We start from the raw sequence: 20,888 nt of genomic DNA, 5'->3' as shown, positions 1-20,888 counted from the left end.
AGTAAAAGGCTGTCCCATGCAATACTGATGACATCTTAAATTAAAAAATGTTCGTTGCTCAGTGAAGCTCAACTATAACTTGTGTATTAGTTTCCTTTGTATCACTGTGAGGACAAATTCCTGAGGAAACATGTTACAAAAAGACAGAGTTATTCTGGCTGACAGTGTCAAAGGTTTTAGCCCATCATGGTGAGAAGGTATGGAAGAATTCCATGTTGTAGAAGCGTGTGGAAATGGTGTTCATGTCACAGAAGAGCAGGAAGCAAGAGGAGGCAGAAACCAGAGGCTGGCTATAGCCTTCAGAACCCCCTCCCTAGTGACTTACTTCAGCCACACTACACACCCTGTCCCAGCCGCTGCCATCTCCTACAGGTTCCACATCTAGACTCCACATCTAGACAGGTTCCATCTGCCAAACAGCGCCAACAGCTATAGAACAAGAGTTCAAAGCATGAGTCTGTCGGTCGGAGCCATCTAAGATTCAAACCGTAACAACTCAGCATGCTCTATTGTCTTTGGGAGCCTGTTAGTAAGGCTCAGATGGTCATCTAAGCCTTCTGAGTTATGAGCATACAACTCTACCATAGTATATGAAGATTCACGGGCTCCTGTTATTATAAAAATGGGTGACAGGTCATAGTTTGCTCATTCATTCATTTATTCATTCAATATTTTATGTGCTTTATACTTACCAAGCACTGGGAGAAAACAGAGACTAAAACACAGGTTCTGTCTTCGTGGGCTTAGTCTACTGAAGGGAAGTGGACAAAAAGTAACTACTGGAGAAATCACAAAGAGTGGCTTTTAAATGTGCTGCTGGGGGAATGGAAGGGAACGGTGTTCAGCAATGGAGAATAACAAGATGAAAAGACTGAGAGCTTTCTGTGGAGAGGATCTTCAGGGAAGACTCCGTCCAAGAGGGGTTGTGAAAGAAACCCCTCATGAAGAAAGTTGAGAGGCATCGAGAGAGGCACGTGCAAAGGCCCTGGGGAAGTAAACAACCCATACTCAGAATGTATGAGAAACAGAATAAGAACCTTCAAAAGTCAGTCAGCTTGGAGTGACCTAAGGTAGAAGGAGATAGGGTGAACAGCGCTGAAGGCAGGTCCACGGAGAGCGGGCACTCAAACAATGCCACCTTTGTTGCAAAGCAGAGACGCTTCCAGAAGCATATGACCGGCTGAATACTGAACACTTCATAGGACCCACAGAGCTAAGTCTTAAAGATATAATGTTCTTATTTTACAAGTCACAGACTATTGTTTGCATATGGTTCTCAATTGTTGGTGCTTATTAGACTGTCCTTAGGCAGCTTCTAAAAGCCACATTCTTGCTCAGGCCACATCCTGACCTGATTAAATTGACACCTTTGGACTCAGACACTGGGACTGGCATCTTTCCATTTCCTTTGTATATCCAACCAGTCTGTGCCTTATGAACACGCAGGCTCTGATTTGATATGTCTATGCCTCAGCCGTGTGTGACAAGCTCCAAGAAGATGCTGATGCCGTAATCCATCTATAGCACTTGGAGTGTGAAGGCTCATGGCTCTGTAGCAGTCCTTGCACACACTCTGCTTATTATCTTCTTGTCCCCTGTATAACCTTCCTTCCAGTCATTCTGCAAAGTTTTATTACCTGCCCATTGGTCTGCACAACACACAGGCTGTTACTGAAACCCATCTCCCCTTTCATTTTAAAAGGGCTTTCTAAAGCTTAGAGACCCTGGATGTTCACTCTGGAGCCAAGGCGTGCCCTCCATCTCTGAAAGCAGACTAATCTCATTCAGAGAAGCCATGAAGTGTCCTCGGTAACAAATGTTCTACATAGCCCCTCTGTTCTCAGAATCTCCACTCGGATGCCTGTGCGCATCTGTTTGTCTCGTAACAGTCTACACCATGGCTCCGTTCGTTTTTTTTCCTTATCACAGTGATTGCTCCAGAGTACTCATTCAGCTGTGTGCTACTGCTTCTGGCTGACAAGATAATTACATTCCGGGCAGACTGGGAGAAAGACAGGTAGTGCTCAAAAGTTCCGAGGCCGACTACCTAGTCATTGCTGGTACAGACTTCAAGATCAAGCACCTGATCTAATTAGCACACTCCCATCCTGCCTGCCTGCCTGCCTGCCCGCCTGCCCACCCGCTCGCTTGCCCAAGGAATGCTGACAATGGAAAGACTAAAGGCAATGCAGATATCATGCAACTCGGAGACAGACAGCCATGCCATCCTTTTTGCCAGAAACAATTACATGTTCTTCTTGGAATCTTGGGTGTCCTAGTAACAGAGGGGAGCCTAGGGGTAAATTTTTGCATAACACTGAGAACCCTGCATTTACGGATAATGAATATGAGAACCAGGGAAATAAAAACCCCACAAGAATGAAAGAAATGATTCTGTTCAACTCCAAAGCAGAAAGCCTTTGGAGTTGAACTCAGAATCATTTATGTAAGCAGGTCCAGGCCCCAGCTCTGGAAGAGTCACACGATTTTCCACAGAAGCAAGGCTTTACCACCAAAGTCCAGATAAATAACAGAGTTCTGGTTTCCTGGGAACCACGCCCACCCAGCCCCACCCCAGCCTTTCATTCCTCCCCACATTTCTTTTGCGCTGCAGCGTTTGACTTTGACATTCTAGCACTGGGTAGGAACATGTTTTAAGGTCTGAGTCGCTAAGCATACATAGAGGGCATTGAGATCTTGACTTTCTAATGAGACACCCTTGTTCATTTGCTCTTGGCATTTGTACCCATTCCTCCCACGGCATCCTAAAAGAAGACAGCGAGCATTGGCCTAGAGCCAGTCTGCCTTCACCACCTAGACCTCAGTGCCCGGGAAAGGTACCACCTGCCCTGATTCAACTAAAGGTGTAAGGCTGAAGTGAACAATGCATATACCCCTCTATTCTGCATCATGTCTCCCAGAAAGGTATCCAACTCCCATTACCAGAGACGCAACCTTATTGGGGACACAATTACCATGTATTACACACATGGACTCTTAATCTAACAGGAACAGTGTCCTTTTATGGAGGCACAGAGTGTCAGATGCTTGAGGCAAACACATCGTGGGACAATGGAGTTAGGGGACGGGTGTCTCTGGTGGCTCGGCATGGAGTGTACTTTCAGGTGCTTCTCTGCTGTCTGTGTGTCTTCTTTGGTGAGGTCTCTGGGAAGGTCTTCAACTCTTTTTAAAATAAGATTGTTTTCTTGTTGAGTTTTAAGTGGTCCTCATAAATAACAGAGCTCTATGTGATGCAACTTCTGTAAGTGTTCTCTTTCAGTCTGTGGCTTGTCTTCTCGTTCTTTTAAATTGTCTTGCACATATCAGAATTGGTTTTCCTTACACTTAGCTCATCTATCATCTGCCTTGTGGGTCAAATATTTTTTGGTACGGTAGCAAGATGTCATCACCCAAAGTCGGGACCATCTAAAATTTCTCCTGTGATATCTTTCATGAGATATGGTTTTCAGTCTTTCAAATAGGTTAGTAATCTACTTGGAGTTAAATTTTATGAAAGATGGGATGCACATACGTGCGTAGATTCCTGTGTGTAGTAAATGGTACTGGACAGTGGTCCCAGTACCATTTGCTGAGAAGACTGTTTTTGCTTCTTTGTAATGTTCTTACTCTTGGGGAGAGATTCATTGATTTTATTTATGTTAGCCCGTTTCTGGGCTTTCTGTTCTTTTTAATTGATCTATTTGTCGATACCATACTTTTTGAGTGCTGTAGCTTTATAGTAAGTCTTGAAGTTAGCTTCCTCTATTTCAGTTGACTATTCTGGGCTGTTTGCTGCGTCTTATAGACTTTAGCATCTGTTTATTGAGATCTACAAAATAACTTGATTGTACTTTGATGGGGATAACGTTAGATCTATAGATGGAATTCTTCCTTTGAAGTCGCACTCATCACTCTTTCTATGGGTGGTGATTTTTGTGTTCTACTTAAGACTTCCCCCTCCCCCCAAGCCCATGAAGATTGTGCTGGTTTAAGTGAGAATGTCTCCATACGCTCACGTACTTGAATACGTGGTCTCCAGTTGGTGGCATCATTTAAGGTGCTTAGGAGGTGTGGCCTTGTAGAGGAAGTATGCTACCTGAGAGCAGTGAGCTTTGAGAGCTTTGGGTTTCTTCCTACTCTTAGTGTGTATATGCTATGTGTGTGTTATAGAAGGATATAGGTTGGGGAGAATATCATTGGGAAGAAGTAAAGATAAAAATATGAGAAAAATCTTTGACAGATTAGATGAAATATCTGTGAGCAGATTAGATATGAACCAACATTCTTATAAATGCATTTCAGTAAACTATATTTAACAAGTATATTTTAAGGTCAGAAACACTGAGGTAGGCTACCAGCACAACACTGATTAAGTGTTGCCAAGATAAAAACCATGCTGAGCATAAGATAAAGTAGTGGTACCCGTGATATATTACTGAGGCTGCATAGAGAGGCGCAAGCAAGCACAGAGCCCAAAGGGAAGCCAGCAGTGGCTGTTCTAAGCATTGAGCTTTGTAAGTTGTTTATGCAACCTTCTAGTGGATATATGGAAAGTTGACAACTGATTTCATCCATTGAACAAGGGACATGAAGAGTGTGGCCACTAATAAACCATGGTCAATGAGCCTGGAGGTTGGTGAGGAGTCTTTGAGACTTTAGCAGGGTTACAAGAGGAGGATTTGTAAAGACCTAGGTTTGAGTCACCACCGTCCAGGGCAAAAAAGCAAGTCAGGATGGCCAGAAAGATGACAGTTAATACTAAGCTTCCAACTAGAACTCTTGAGAGTTCCTCAACAGGAAATGCACCAGAGCAGGAATGGACATCCTGTCAGGAGCTGTCTGTCCCTCGAAAGGCAGAATGTCAAGAGTCCCCCCACCCCAAAGCATAGACTGCTCACCAAGGTCCTCAGCCATTCTGTCAGGGGAGACAGGCACTCCCTGTCAGTACACAGGTGGCACAGGTAATCATACATTCCTCTGCCTCTTAGCCAAGCAAATGTGCCTACCTAAAACTGGTCTGACAGCTGTGCACTGGGCACCACGGAGTGTGGAGATGCTCTCTGAAGAGGAGGTCAGAGTGTGCCGTTATAAATTCGGGCACCGTGTCCTCTGATGGCTGCCTGCTGAGTGATCCCTCGCCACTTGCAAACGCACACTGTTAAACAAACAAGCCATCTTTTTTTTTTTTTTTTTTTTTTTTTTTTTTTTTTTTGAGATGAAAGCAGAGTGAACAAATAAATAAGAAAACCCAGGTGATCCAAAAGAGAGCATGCAGACAGGAACTCCTGGGAGGTGCAGCAGGGAGAATCCACAAAACTCTGTAATTAGGCTAATCCATGGGACGATAATAAGGAGTTTGTGGCCACACGTGAGACTTTGCATTTCTAATCAGCTCATGTGCCATCATGTCGCTGACACCACTGTCTTAGTCACAGGGCTCTAATCCATCAGCATGCGTGAAAAGCTTCTCTTCTCTAACTTCAAACATGTTTGACCACAACAATTTACAACACCACTTTAAGGTTTTAATGAAGGAAAGGCATTTGATAACATATTTACAATAATCATAACACTATAAAGATTTAAAGTGCAAGTTTTCACAGTGTTAGACCATTAAGCCAAATTGTCATGTTTCTAGTTAATTATTTGAAATAGTTTGGGGGAGAAATCAGCATCCAGAGATTAATGAAGAGTTTTCCTCCATATAATTGCCAGTGTCATCAATGGCTACTGCTACTGGCTGCCAGCTCCTTTGTACCCTGGCTCTAGTGGCAATCAGCAAGTGTGATTAACATTAACCACTTGTCCTAATAGCCAAATGCCAAATGTCATACCACATGCAGGATTGTAATTACACATTAGGAAGCGGATGGGATCAGCATCATTAGCCGAGAATTAACCCCGAATGCAGAGCCACTTGAACTGGTGCTTGCAAAAAATACAACATCTCATCCTTGGGGATACTAAAATGTCCTCCAAGAGTGACAATTCCGTACCCAGCTAAGAACCTTGAGATTCCTTTTCAAAAGGATCCAAACCTTTCTTTGTCTAGAACAAAGGTTTCCACAGATCAGGCAAATTTACACACATCCCAGCTCCACTCCAGCGGAATCCAAGTTCCTATGTAGGTATTTGCTGTTAACCACAGTCTCATGCTTCATGGCCCTTTGTGACATGTGTTTATTTGAAGAGGTGAGTCGGTGAGGCAGGGCCTTCCTCAGTTTTCACAGGCTTTCCCTTACTCTGGGAAATGCAAGGGGCCTTCTCCAACATGCTCTGATTGGAAGAAGTAAGATGAGAAGTGTCACCTGCCACCGCTGCCCTTGGCCCCCTTAATACTAAGACACAGCATCAAAGTGGCAGCAGCTGACACATCTGAGAGTTCAGATTTCAGCAACTTTGAACATGAACATGGGACTAAATGGAATGTTTCAAAACCCCCACTCAAAACTGAAGCCCATTGTTTCCATACTAGAAGTGGAGAGAGCTAGGGTTTCCCCAGATGCATACCCCTGACAGGTCCCTGGGGCCACCAGGTGCCTTTGCATTCTGACATTGGGCTGGCTTCAGGGCTTCTTTGCTTCTCTCCCTCCCCTGGGCCTGACTTCATATAGTCACTATTGGAATTAGTGATGACTATTCTAATCCAGTTCTGTGTATTTCCTAAACCACTTCAATTGTCTTTGGAATAAGAGAGAGTCTTAGTCAGGGTTATTATCACTACGACAAAACATCATGACCAAAAGCAACTTGGGACAAAAAGGGTTCATTTGGCTTATAAAGCCCATCACTTTAATGATGAAGTCAGGACAGGAGGAATGCTACTTACTGGCTGATTCCTCAAGGCTTGGTCAGCCTACTTTCTTATAGAACCCAGGACAACCAGCACAGAATTGGCAGCACCTACAATGGGCTGAGGTCTTCTGCATTAATCACTAATTAAGAAAACGTCCTACAGGCTTGCCTACAGCCTCATCTTATGGAGGTGTCTTCTCAGGTGAGAGATCACATCTTCTCTGATGACTATAGTTTGTGTCAAGTTGATACAACACTAGCTAGCACAGAGAGGGTGTTGAAATTTCCTTGGACCTATAGAGATGCCCTAAATGTATAACTTGATGGTGTTCTATGCCAAATTTTGGCTTCATCATCTGATTTCATGACCTAGGAATGTAGAAAACCACAGCTGACAGTGTTATCTCTTGTTACAGTCTAGCATAGTAAGGCTGCCTAAGAGACACTGAGTCCAGATTTAAATAAATAAGCCAGCAAATGAGTGTCTGGCTGCAACTGAGGACTTAATAAGAAGGTGAAAATATTTTAAGGCAAATACAAGGACTGGAAGCAACACAGTTACAGTCCCTCGATTTGAGAGTGGATTGTGTAGCTTTCTTTCCCTTTATTCTTTCCTTCCTTTGTTTTCTTAATTTTTGTTTTACTGTGGTTGATTTTGTCTTCTCTATGTGCCAAGCTGGCCTGGAACTTGCTGTGTAACCCAAGATGGCCTCAAATCAACAAAACTCCTGCCTTGACCCTTCCCAGGGTCATACAACCTGAGGCGTTTTCCACCATGCCTGCCTTCTCTGTGGATTCCAAAAGACTTTGATGATTGTAGAATTGTAGTTACTATTGAAAACATAACTTCATTTCCTTAAAAAGAAATAACACCAATATATTCTTGGGAGTCTGTTTAAGAAAGTAGGGATCAACAGTGTGTGCTTTAGAAAACTCTCCACCTGGGTTTTTGGAGATGGCTCAGTCAATAAAGGGGTTTGTTCTGCAAGTCTGAGTACCTGGGTTCAGATACCCAGAACCCAGCAGTAACAAACAAACAAATGAGGCCTCTAAGCAGCAGCAGGCACCTGTAATCACAACACTGGGAAGGAAAACCAGAAGAATCCCTGGAGCTTGCTAGCCAGCACAATCCAATCAGTGAGGTGCAGGTCCAGTGACACACCCTATCCAAAAAATTAGGTGAAAGGGCTGAGGAGAGGGCTCCTGAAGATCCCAGAATCCACATAAAAGCTGGGTGAACACAGCAGCTTGCTTTTAATCCTAGCAGAAAGAGAACTATTTAAAGAAGCTGGGTATCCAGAACAGCCAAAATGGCAATCTCTGAGTTCGATGAGAGACCCTGTCTGTGTGGATAACGTGGATAATGATTGGAGAAGATGCCTAACGTCAACTTCATGCCTTCACTCATACAATCACATACACCCCTTGCAGAACAATTCTCCCAAACTCATGCAAGCATGCATACACACACACACACACAAAACAATAAATAAATAAAGGTGGAGAATAGTAGAGAAAGACACTCAACATTGACCTGTAACACACATACACACACAGACACACATAGACACACACAGACACACAAACCAATAAATAAATAAGATGGGGAATAGTAGAGGAAGACACTCAACATTGACCTGTAACACACACACACACACACACACACACACACACACACACACACACACACACCAGAAAACTTAAGAGAGGATAATAGCCAGCCAGCTAAAGAACTTCTTCCTTGCAAAGCTTAATCTTCCAGCCACACTCCAGGCCTAGAATGCTTAACTAATAGTGGAAGTCCTCCCGGGGTAGAAAGGACATCCCAGGAGAAGTGATGTAAGTAGAGAATTCAGACTGGCTAGGATCGATTCTAATGAATCGTGATGCAGGTAGGAACAATTCCAACTAGTTCCAGGACTTATCCTAGCAGAAAGAGAACTATTTAAAGAAGCTGGGTATCCAGAACAGCCAAAACTCCCTACAGGGCTGCTCATCACAGGCAGAAGCAGAGAGTTAATGGAGAGTTGGAGAGTTAATAGCTAGAGTGCAAGTGTTCCCTCCCTTTCTCCACCAGCTGACTGCTCACTAAGAGCTCTAGACCCAAGTACAGTAGCAACCTCATTCCTTGCTTGTCTTCATATACACCAAAATGTGGTTTCTGCCACACTGGGAAAAGAAAGGGACATTCCTGAAGGCCTGCCCAAAACTTCTGGGCAAAGGGTGTTACATCAATATCATTAGGACTTGAGACTTGACTCTGACATGATATAAATCCCAGCTGTGAAATATGACAAACCTAGATTCCCCAGTGGCAGCTTAGACCCACCTGTAGCCTGCTTTCCTGGGGCCGGTTAAACAGAGGGTACCACAGACAGCAAGCTGAACTCTGCCCTTAGCATTTCTCAGTTATTGTGAACAGTCAAATGTTGACTTATTTCCTGTTTTGTTCTGTTTACAGAATTATGCAAAACTCATTCCTGGAGCGACCGTGGGACTCCTTCAGAAGGATTCTGGGAACATTCTTCAGCTGATCATCTCTGCTTACGAAGTATGCTATTTCCCCTTGTAAGCAGTTGGCTCCCTTTACAGCACCTCATTGCCATCCAGACACTAAGATGTAGGTAGGGAACCCCGCTTCTGTTTGTAGAAGGACTGCTCATCCAAAGAAAGCCCCTCTGCATTCATGCAGGTAAATTTTTATTTACTTATTTCACCCATCTTTCCAAAGGGAGTAGATGGTAGAAAAACCAAAGACCTCCAAACTGAGGTTGTTTTACCATAATAACCCACAAAAGCATGGCTTCCAGGAAAACTTTAGTACAACTGAAAAGACTCTGAGTCATGATTGAACTCCTCTCTGCTAAACAAACAAACAAACAAACAAACCAAAAACAAACAAATCAAACCAAACCAAAACAGCATAGATTGCCAGTGAGTTATGTGGGGATCTAACTCCACAGGTTCAAAGGGAGAAGATGAAACACAAAGAAAACTACAAGAGTTGACCACACATCCAAATGCCAAAAGCTCCTCAAGCGCTGGGTGTATCGGGTCCCCTATTTTGTATTTCCATCGGAGCAGAGGCCACTGTCTAAGCTTCTTCCGATTGCTCTGATAAAACATCCCGAGAAGAGCAGCTTAGGGGAGAAAGGCTTGTTTTCCGCTCACAGTTCCAGCTCAGAGTCCATTGTGGTGGGAAAGTCACCGAGCAGGAGTTTGTCAGGTGAGCAACAGAGTAAGGCAGGCTCTCCTCTAACTGCTGCATACCGTGGCCAGCCTCTGCAAGCTCGGAAGCCTTGACGACTCTGCCCACTACAGCCTGGAACTCTGAGCAAAAAGAAACTGTTCATCTCTTAGGTTATTTTTTGTTATTGTTGGTTTTTGTTTGGCTGGGGTTTGTTTTGTTTTGTTGTTTTGTTTTTTGCCTTGACTCGTTAAGAAATACTGAGGACAGGCCTGGCAGTGAGTGGTGGCGCACGCCTTTAATCTCAGCACTTGGGAGGCAGAGGCAGGCGGATTTCTGAGTTCGAGGCCAGCCTGGTCTACAATGTGAGTTCCAAGACAGCCAGGACTACACAGAGAAACCCTGTCTTGAAAAACAAAAAAACCAAAAACCAAAAAACAAAACAAAACAAAACAAAACAAAAAAACCAAAAGAATATAAGCAGTGTGATATTTGACACCACCTCACCAATTTCAAAACTTGTGCAACAATGTAAAAAGCAGTCTACCCTTCTCAAGACTCCATTTTCTTCAGAGAATGAAGTCCAGTGGTATCCACTAAAACTGTACTCCCTATAACAATGATCAGATATTGCAGTTTACTTAGCACTCATCAAAAATTAATCACCCTGTCAGCTCATCCTTAAAATTCTTCCAGTCAGAAAGACCTGTCAACAAAACACACACACACACACACACACACACACACACACACACACACACCATGCCTCCACTTTCTCATGCACTAATTAAAGTTCTAATGTGTAGAATCAAATAGAATCACAAATAGAATCCCTTCCCTGGATTATAACGCATTCCATTTTCTTTAGTTTTATACTCTGAAAAGTGTTGGCTGCTAACCACTTCAAAGAAAGTAGGCAAACAAGGAAACAGTGGTTGCCATCCTGTTTGCCAACCCCATCCACGCCCCTACTTGCTCTGTTCCAGGGATTGTCTCACTTAGAATTTCCAAATTGCTCATACAGTTTACAAGGTAGTTAAAACCAAGCCATTACACATTTGAATGGAATTTTGGGTCTTAATTTATTGCCTCAAAACCACCAAGGACTGAGCCGGGAAAGATGGCTCAGGGGTTAGGAGCACTGGGTACTCTTGCCAAAGGTGTGGGTTTGATTCTCCACACCCACATGGCAGCTCACAACCATCTGTAACTTCAGTTCCGGCGAGATATGATGCCCCTTCTCTGGCCTCCACTGGCACCGGGCACACACAGTGTGCACACATACAATGGCATACACACACACAGTATGCACACATTCACAGGCATACATACATAGTGTGCACACACACACACACACATAGGCATACATACACACAAAACACTCATTTACAGAAAAGAAAATAGCAAGAAGCACCCACTGATTTGCTAAGTTACATTATTCTGGAGTTCTTGTTGAAGCAATGTGATCCATGAGGTGACATGTGCAAAAGAATGTGACACTTGTTTAGTAATATTATTTTTTATTCTCTTATTCTTAAGTGCATTTGGAAAAGACTTTTAAATAGAGAAACCCATAGACAGCGTTTCTTCTTTAGACAAGAGAGAGGGGGGAGAGAAAGAGAGATGGAAAGAGAGAGAGATGGAGAGAGATGGAGAGAGAGAGAGAGAGAGAGAGAGAGAGAGAGAGAGAGAGAGATTGAGAGAGTAATGGGCTTATGATTAACTTCTAGCAAGGCAGAAGCAACTTGTGGCTACAAACATTAGCTAAATGTTTTAAAATGCTATTTGATATAAAAAAGGAAAACACTTAAAACTGGTTGTGTGCCCACTCATTAATTTCTTTCCTTCCCTTACTGCATACGAAAGGCTACTGAAGCGTGGCCCTGGGGGATTGGCTTTTCTACTGGAATTTTACCTCTAGGAAGGAATTCATTTGTGTTCTTTGCCCAGCCTTGTAGAAGATGCAATAATGATGATGATGATGATGATGATGATGATGATGATGATGATGATGATGGAATGATGAGAAAATAAATTTGCATTTATATCCTTTACTTGGGAAATACACATTATTAATATTCCCAGTAAAATTTGCACACTAGTGCTCAATTATCCCAGTGCTGAGATTCCCATCATTTAGCTTAGACAATGCCACTCACTAGTTCCTGTTGTCACCAGCACACACATTCCTTTTCTTTTCAGCTTCTGACTCACCCTGCCACTCTCTCCAGCACTACTTCCCCCTTAATTCTTGCTGATTTTAGCATAACACACTTTGGAGAGTTGTGACAATAGCTTGTTCAATAAAGCACTTACCTTGCATGCATGAGCACTTAAGTTGGATCCCAAGGATGCACACAGGAAAGCTGGCACAGGACAGACACACTTGCAATCCCATTGTGAAGGCCCAGACAGGCAGATCCCTGGAACTTGCTCGCTAGCTGGCCTGGCCAGCTTGGTGAGTGGAGGCTAATGAGAGACCCTGACTCAACAAACAAGATGGGTAGTCTCTGGGACCAACAGCAGAGTTGTCCTGTGGCTCCACACCCACGTACACAAATGTGCCCTCGTGTGCATATATACTCTCATATATGCACATACTAGACTTTGGAAGAAATAGAGTTATTGTCCCATGCAGTGGGCAGAATTATACTTCAGAAAAAATTGAAGCAAAATATGCTTTTACCCTGCCAAAATTGAGGAAAGGGGATATATGGTAGAGTACATTATACCCCCAGTATCATAGGTATATAGATGATAGATGATAGATGATAGAAGGTAGATAGATAGATAGATAGATAGATAGATAGATACATACATACATACATACATACATATACACACATACATACACATACATATACATACATACATACACATGCATACATACATACATACATACATGATACACACCAACAATAAAATAGGTATGAACTCAAAACCTTTTGGATGAATTGAAATATAATTCAACTTATAATATTTAAGTGGTTTTATAAGGTTTTATTGTTTGATATTTTTGTTTTGTCTCCTTATATATGTTATAAGTAACCAAGGAATAGAAAAGGCAAGTTGAGAACCTTTCAGAACAGAAATTCAGTCTTATCCAAGATCCGACTTGACACTTAAGGCATAATAATTCTCCCTCAAAACTTTAAGGTACAATTCCTCCCACATACCATACTTTAAAACCTCCAAGATTTTGGGGGAACTGGATATATAAATCATTGTTGAGTAACTGGGGTGGCATTCCATAGGTCCCATGTTTAATCCCTACTCATCATGTTAAGAAAACAAATATAGATCCATTTTGTAATTAGTGGGGTCTTCACAGCTGTCATGTGTCAGGTGGCAATAACGGTATTGTCTTCATCACAATTGCGATTATTGCCATTTCAAATCATCACATGCATTTTTGCTTAAGTGTTAAGTGTAGTAGCTGTTGTGAGATATGCTTGCAATTTTTGAACTATGACTGAACATTGAAATGGAAGGTTATCTCTGCAGAAATGCCCCCAACAAAGCAGCAGGATATAAATTTGATATCAGTGAAGCAAATGTTCATTGCTAGGGGATAAATGAGATTCTGCTCTCCTCCCAGAGCAGCATGGGCTGCGCTCTGAGAACCAAGAAGCAGTGATGCATACCAGTAAAGGGTACCGTCATCATAGCTGGACATCGGTGTATATGCACCACTGGTACATAAGCAAAGGCATTGACTTTTTGATACCAAGCTATGCAACCCAGGTCAGGAGAATTTGCTGAAGGCTTCAGAATGCATGAAACAACTTGCAGGCAATAATTGACTCCTATCTGTCACATGCTGTGCAAAAATACCTTCAGAAATATCATCATAGCTTATTTGCCATGAGATAGTGTATCTCAACATTGACAATGTCTGAAAAATATATATTTAATATATATTAATATATATCTATATATTAACTATGTATATATTAATATTCTAGTAATATACATTTTATATAGATATATTAATATACATATTTAATATATTAAATATGTATATACACACATACATATATAAGTATATATACATATATATGCACATAATATATACAAGTATATATGTATATATACACATATAGTGTATGTCACATATATAGTATACATATCACATATATATCACATTCTTGCTTGATTAATGAAATGATGAATTTTTATATTTAATTTAGCTTTATTAATTTATAGTTGTTTGGTTTGTCCGTGTGTGTATATCACATGTACATGCATGAGCACACTCACATACACCAGAGCATGCATGCACATGGGTGTTGGTTCTCACCTTTCCTCTTGTTTAAGATAGGGTCTCTTGTTTCTTGGTAATTCACTGCTACCTATGCCAGTAAGCAACCCAGGCTTCTCTTGTCTCTGCCTGCCAGCACATCACAGATTTGAAATTACAGACTTACAGTCCTGGGACCCTCTTTACATTGGGTTCGAGAATTAGAACAGGACCCCCCTTCCCCCCCCCCCCCCCCCCCCCCCCCCCCCGCATCAAGCAGTTTCTTCTTCCGGCTGGATTTCTTTTTACTTATGACTTCACTTAACCCTTTCTTGTTTACACTAAAGGAACTGCGGTCTGAGGTGGAACTGGAAGTATTAGGGGACACAGAAGGACTCAACCTGTCTTTCACAGCTATCTGTAACAATGGCATCATCTTCCCACACCAAAAGAAATGTTCCCATATGAAAGTCGGAGACACAGTAAGTAGATCCCCAATAGATCTTTAGAAACAACAATTAGATGGGCCGGAGGCTAGCTAGCTCAGCTTGCTGGAGCTGGACTTGTTGGCAAAGCCAGTCTCCACCAGCCTTGACTCAAATCCTGCAGGTTACTGGATGGAGGAAGCAGATAAACCAGCGTTTCCTTTTCCAGGCATCCTTCAATGTGACTGTGAGCATATCCAACTGCGAGAAACGAAGCAGGAACCTTATCATAAAGCCTGTGGGGCTGGGGGACACCCTGGAAATACTCGTCAGTGCAGAATGTGACTGTGACTGCCAGAGAGAAGTAGAAGCCAACAGTTCTAAGTGCCACAATGGGAATGGCTCCTTCCAGTGTGGGGTGTGTGCCTGCAACCCTGGCCACATGGGTCCTCACTGCGAGTGCAGCGAGGATACGGTGAGCACAGATTCCTGCAAGGAGTCTCCAGGTCACCCCTCATGCAGCGGAAGGGGTGACTGCTATTGTGGGCAGTGCGTCTGCCACTTGTCTCCCTATGGAAGCATCTACGGACCCTACTGCCAGTGCGACAACTTCTCCTGTCTGAGACACAAAGGCCTACTCTGCGGAGGTAGGCTATGGGCTTCTCCAGGCTTCCCACCTCTTACAAGGCAGCTGTTTGAGCCTTTTTGTTTTTCATTTCTTCTTCACATTCCTGGGCTTAGCAGTTGTTCTGTAAGTATTTGCTGGTGGCTTCAGTGGGTGAATCATTAGAACTGGCGTAGCTGGATGGTCTTGCATTTGTTGTCGTTTCTAACATTCCTGTGGGGTCAGAGCCCTGTCAACTGAACTTACGTTTACATTATATTTAAATTTCACTATTCCTTCAAGTTAAGTAGATAAAAGTTGGAATGTTGCCTCTCTAGTTGTCGCCCGGATTCCACAAAACCGCCTATGATCTGAATTCCACTGTCTGTCCGACCTCTTCTACATCAAGTTGCTGGGTTTGACCCGATTCTTGCATCTTTTATGTTGGAAAAAGTAAGCTAATAGAGATTGCCAAAGGAACAGAACCAAGAAGGCACAGAGATACTGAGTAGATCTGAGAGCCTTCTCTCCTCTCTCTCTCTCTCTCTCTCTCTCTCTCTCTCTCTCTCTCTCTCTCTCTCTCTCTCTCTCCTCCTCCCTTTTCCCCAACTATCTCTCCCTGTCTGTTTCTGTCTCCCTCCCTCCCATCCTCCCTTCTTAGATTCACAGTCTTCCTCTCTCAGTCTCTCAAGTGTTTATATTCCAGACCATTGCATCATGCTTAGCCCCTTTCTAAATGCTACTAAATCTAGTATGTTAGGTACGGGGTCGAGAAAAGTTAGAACACATACAAGATAAAGCCTATGGAAAGAATGAAAGTAGAAAATAGCTTAGAATTTCTTGAAGTTTTCAAGAAAAGTTTAATATTTTTATAGATGCTTTTATGCATATAAAAAACGATATACTTTAAGATTATACTATAGAAGCCAAGTGTGGTAGTGTATTTCTTTAGTCTGAGCACTTGGAGGCAGAGGTAGCCCAATCTGAGTTCGAATCCAGCCTGTGAGTTTTAGACCAGACAGTTTTACATAGTAAGATCTCCATATCTTTCTCAAAAACAAAACAAAATAAACATAAACAAACTAAGGTAATATATTACAGATGCTAGAAAGATGGTTTTGTGGTCAAGAGTACATAATTGTTCTTTGGGGGAGTTGAGTTTGGTTCCTGTACTCTTGACAGATGGCTTTTTACCATCTATAACTCCTACTTCATGGGCTCTGATGCCCTCTTCTGACCTTCATGGGCTCCCAAACATTTGTGGCATTCACTGATACAGACACATATACATAAATAAAAACAATAAAGTTTTAGGAGCTAAAGAGATGGCTTGCTGGCTAAGAGCACATTCTTCTCTTCTGGAGGACCTTAGTTCAGTTTCTAGCACCATGTCAGGGGACCCTCAACTGCCTATAACTCCAGCTCCAGAGGAGCAGAGCCTATGCTGGTACCTGCACTTGTGTGCACAGACACATATATAAAAGTAATGAAAATAGTTTAAAAGTAAATCTTTTAAAAAGAGGAAAAAGAATATGCTATGTTAAACATGACTCAAAATATTCTGATACACGTATTTAATTATAACCTGTTCCAACAGGAAAGACAAATATTAACACAGTTTTAAATGGTATAGACATAGTCCACAAGTGAAGCATGAACTGCCTGTAGACTAAGCCCAGACACCCTACTTATTACTGGATGTAAGCAGACATCTTATCAAAACACAATGGCATTATCTTTGCAGAAAATTAAGCAAGTTATATTTCTAAACCACTGTGTCAGAAATGTATAAAAGAGAATAATTTCCCCAGTGCTTAGGAGGTTGAAGTGTGATCAGAAGCAGAAGGTCATGTGACAAAACTTTTTTTAAAAAAAGAAGATAATAAAAAGATGAAAGGAAGAAACCTATTTTTAGGAAAAGGAAGGAGAAAAGGGAGGAAGGAAGGCTAAAAGAATGTCAAGTGTTTTAAAAAAAGACATGGAAGCATTTATCCCAAAGAAAATAAATTTCTTTTCCCTTTTCATTCAAAGATTCACTTTCTGATTTCAGTGTGTGTGTGTGTGTGTGTGTGTGTGTGTGTGTGTGTAAACCCACATCAATGTTTTTATTGGATTTAGGCAGGACACGACCTGTAGGTGACAAGAAGCTAATCAATGGCAAAGCCACCATCAAATCATAGGAAGGATGTAACTGCAGAATCTCACACTGCCTTTCTAGTAAAAACGCATGTTCAAAAAAATGCTTTCTGAAGGTCCCAAGTCTAATCTAATCTAATCTAATCTAATTATCTAATCTAATCTAATGGCATAGATATCATCCCAATATTCCAGCTCCAAAATTCTGGATAAAAATACCTAAAACAGCCAGAATTGCTAACTAATGTGCAATTCCCCCATTTCTTTCTTTCTTTTTAAAAATATGTGCAGGATATTGGGAATACACTCAACCTGTATATCATATAGTTAGGAAGGTCAGACAGTAATACTGCTCTTCAGATCAGATGCAGGAATCTCAAGAACCTCTGCTTAGAAATCTCTACCAGTGGCAAGTTCTTTCACACTTCAGCAAATGTAAAATAATAATAATAATAACAACAACAATAATAATGTACAGCCTGTAGCCTTCTCTTCTAATGTACAGTAAAAGTAACTACAAATCCAGTCAGGACTGGTGGAGTAGCCTCCCTATGTCTGGGACTGTGCTCAGTGCAGGGATGGAAACTACACCACATCGTGAAGAGATGCTGTCCTCCCAGCTGTAATTTGCCAAACTTACCTAATATGCCACTCACAACTTGCATGGATCTCACTTACTTCACCAGTCACATCCTGGATAGCATGGCGTCTTTTCTGAAAAGCTTTTACCCCGATGTTCTTTGTCATACGGCGTCTTTCATCCATTTGTAAGCACTCAGAGATAGAAGGCTCCACTGATTTTGTTTATCCTCTCCCAAATTCCATTAGTCTATTTTGATTCTAAGAGACTGGGAGCCATACCAGCCAAATGGTATTAGAGGAAAGCTTCTTGTGATTATGTACTTAGAGCTATTTTCCAGTGGCATTCCAGAAAGATCTGTCCCTCTGAAAAAGGTAAATGTTTCTAGATCTTGGGTTATCATCTTGCTTCTGCATGAGTCTCATATGAAGGTGCTGGTTTGGTGGCATGAACAGATACTGTAGATAATTTGTTGCCCAAGGACATCAATTGACACCTTCAGTGACCTAGCTGATGCTCCTAGAAGGCCAACAGAGTAGAGGGTTTCTAAGCTCTGAAAGGTGTGTTTTATAATTTTGCTGTGACAGTTCTTCTTTTTAATGTTTCAGGACAGGTTTTCTAAACTTCTGCCAAGGAATTCTTGTGTGCAGATATATATTGGGAAGCCTCAGGGCACCTGGAAGTGCACATTTATGCATCGAGTTAATTTTCAGAATAAATTACAACCTAGAGCTTTTTTTCCCTTCTGTAGATGTTTTCCCTTTCCTGAGGAAAGAAAAAAGAAAGAAATAAAGAAATAAAGAAAGAAAGAAAGAAAGAAAGAAAGAGAGGGAGAGAGGGAGAAAGAGAGAGAAGGAGAGAGAGAGACAGAGAGAGAGACAGAGAGAGAGAGAGACAGAGAGAGAGAGAGAGAGAGAGACAGAGAGAGAGAGAGAGAGAGAGAGAGAGAGAGAGAGAGAGAGAGAGAGAGAGAAATTGGAGTTTTCAAGATCACTTACACCTAAAAATTAATTCTTGGTTTTTACCCAAATAATTTACTATCCTTAGTTTTTAATTCTTTGGCTCAATTATGAATTACACAGGCTATGAAATACAGCTAAATGGTCTTACTGTCATGGGTCCAAATAAATTTAGATGCATCTTGAATCTGAAAAGTACGCAATTAAAGTACTATTCCATATAGAGAAACCCCATACACACAGAATACCAACACATCCCAGGAACATTGAGGATTGGAGCTGATGGAACATTGTATGAAGAACTCTTGCATTCTTGGTCTCTTGAGGCCCAGCCACAAAGCCAGAAATATACCTAACTACTTGAACCAAGTCTGCAAGAGAGACGGCAGTCTTCCATCCTGTGGCGAACTCACCAGCATCTTCCATGAGTGAACTCGCCAGCATCTTCCATGAGTGCAAGCATGCATCATTTATTTATTTTCGCTTTGTTTTAAATAAAAGTATAGAACTTTTATCCCTGATGACTGATTTTGCTTGCAAACTCTTACTCCAGATAGCTTTTAGAGATGATTCTACTAGGTAGGCCCTGTGGAGCTCAGTTATGGGCCAGGCACCATGGTAAATATGGGCACATGTTAACTTAGGTAACTGTAGATTTTGCTGGAAGAGCAAAGATGTGTGCAAGAAGCCTTAATGTGTGCCATCTTTTTCTTTTCTTCCTGAAGGAAAGTGTTTGTAAATAAATACTATTATATAAATACTATTTGTTTGGAACACCAAACGCTTGTTATAATTCTAATGGCAAGCACTAAAAAAATCTATGGAGAGGATACTTATCTGAAACATATTACCATCTGTAGAACATTTCATAAGCCATTTTGTGGCCTGATCCGAAAGGGAGCACTGCTCAGCCATCTGCATCATTGGCTCTGCCCTGTAGAACTACTATGGCATCACCTTCTTCGTTTCTCTTTTCTGGAATGCATGCATGCAACTTCTTCCTTCTATCTTTATCCATCCGAGTGTCTAGGCACCTCCTCCTGCATGCTGAGTCTGCTTTGGACACAGCGTTACTTCCATCTCCCTCCTCCTCTCCTGCAAGGAGCCTTTCCCCTGTTCCTGTTTTACAGGCTGATGTCTCCAGAGCTTGTGGGTGGTCTTGTGCTCTGACTGCTTGCCCTAGATGAGCTGATTCACGGCCACCTTACCTGAAGCCTTTTTCTAATTGATCCCAAGACCCTTCTCTATACTTTTCAACAGCTTACTAAGATGCCTAATAGTCCTTTCTCCTCCAAACTCAACAGAACCATAGAAACTCACTGTCCAACCCATCCAAAGCTGATTTTCCTTTTCTGCTTCAGAGTCATTCATTCATTCATTCATTCATTCATTCACCAAGTGATCTCCACTTTATGGCAGGTATTAGAGAACAGCAGTGACCATGAGCCAGCTTCTACATCAAGTCAAAAGGAAGCCATGCCACCAGAGGGCTATCCAGTCTGTTGACCTGTTGAGAATTCCGTCTCTCTTTCTTCATGCTGTGCTGTTACCAGTCTTGCCCTACCCTGAGCATTTCAGCTTACATTGCTTATCAGTTCATCTCTGTTCTCAAGACTGCTGCCATGGGTCAGGCCTCTGCTCCTACGAGATTTTGCAACTGCCTTTCCTGCCTCTCATTTGACCTTTCGGTGATGCCAAGATGTCTATACACATACCTGTCTGTTCAGGTCACTGCTTCATGTAAAATTTCATAAGCTTCTGGGAAAATATTCTTTCTGTAGCCTGTGGGCTTTTCATCGTCTCACTTCAGACACACTGTGGACTTTCCCATCTCCCCTTTGTCACAGACATCTGCACCACTGCCTCTGCGTTGCAAGTCTACTGTGTTTATTGTACACTAGTCCATCACCTCCTATGCTTTTCTCTCTCTGAAATGCATACAACTCTCTTCTCCCAAGCCCT

The 20,888-nt window shown here is 42.0% G+C and overlaps 1 protein-coding gene across 3 annotated transcripts in view; it reads left to right on the top strand.

Annotated features, from left to right (window-relative positions):
• Itgb6 (integrin subunit beta 6) overlaps window positions 1-20,888 on the top strand; it is a 120,381-nt gene that overhangs the window by 76,704 nt on the left and 22,789 nt on the right. For all 3 annotated transcript variants that reach the window (XM_034493539.2, XM_076928814.1, XM_076928813.1), the window contains 3 exons: window positions 9,257-9,346; window positions 14,570-14,704; window positions 14,877-15,294. In XM_034493539.2, coding sequence (XP_034349430.1) covers window positions 9,257-9,346; window positions 14,570-14,704; window positions 14,877-15,294 — 643 coding nt within the window. The remainder of the gene's footprint in view (window positions 1-9,256; window positions 9,347-14,569; window positions 14,705-14,876; window positions 15,295-20,888) is intronic.

The sequence above is a fragment of the Arvicanthis niloticus genome, chromosome 2 (genome assembly GCF_011762505.2).
Source record: "Arvicanthis niloticus isolate mArvNil1 chromosome 2, mArvNil1.pat.X, whole genome shotgun sequence".
In the NCBI taxonomy this organism is placed as follows: domain Eukaryota; kingdom Metazoa; phylum Chordata; class Mammalia; order Rodentia; family Muridae; genus Arvicanthis; species Arvicanthis niloticus.
Note: the sequence above shows the minus strand (reverse complement) of the source record. Positions and strands in the feature narration are given on the sequence as shown.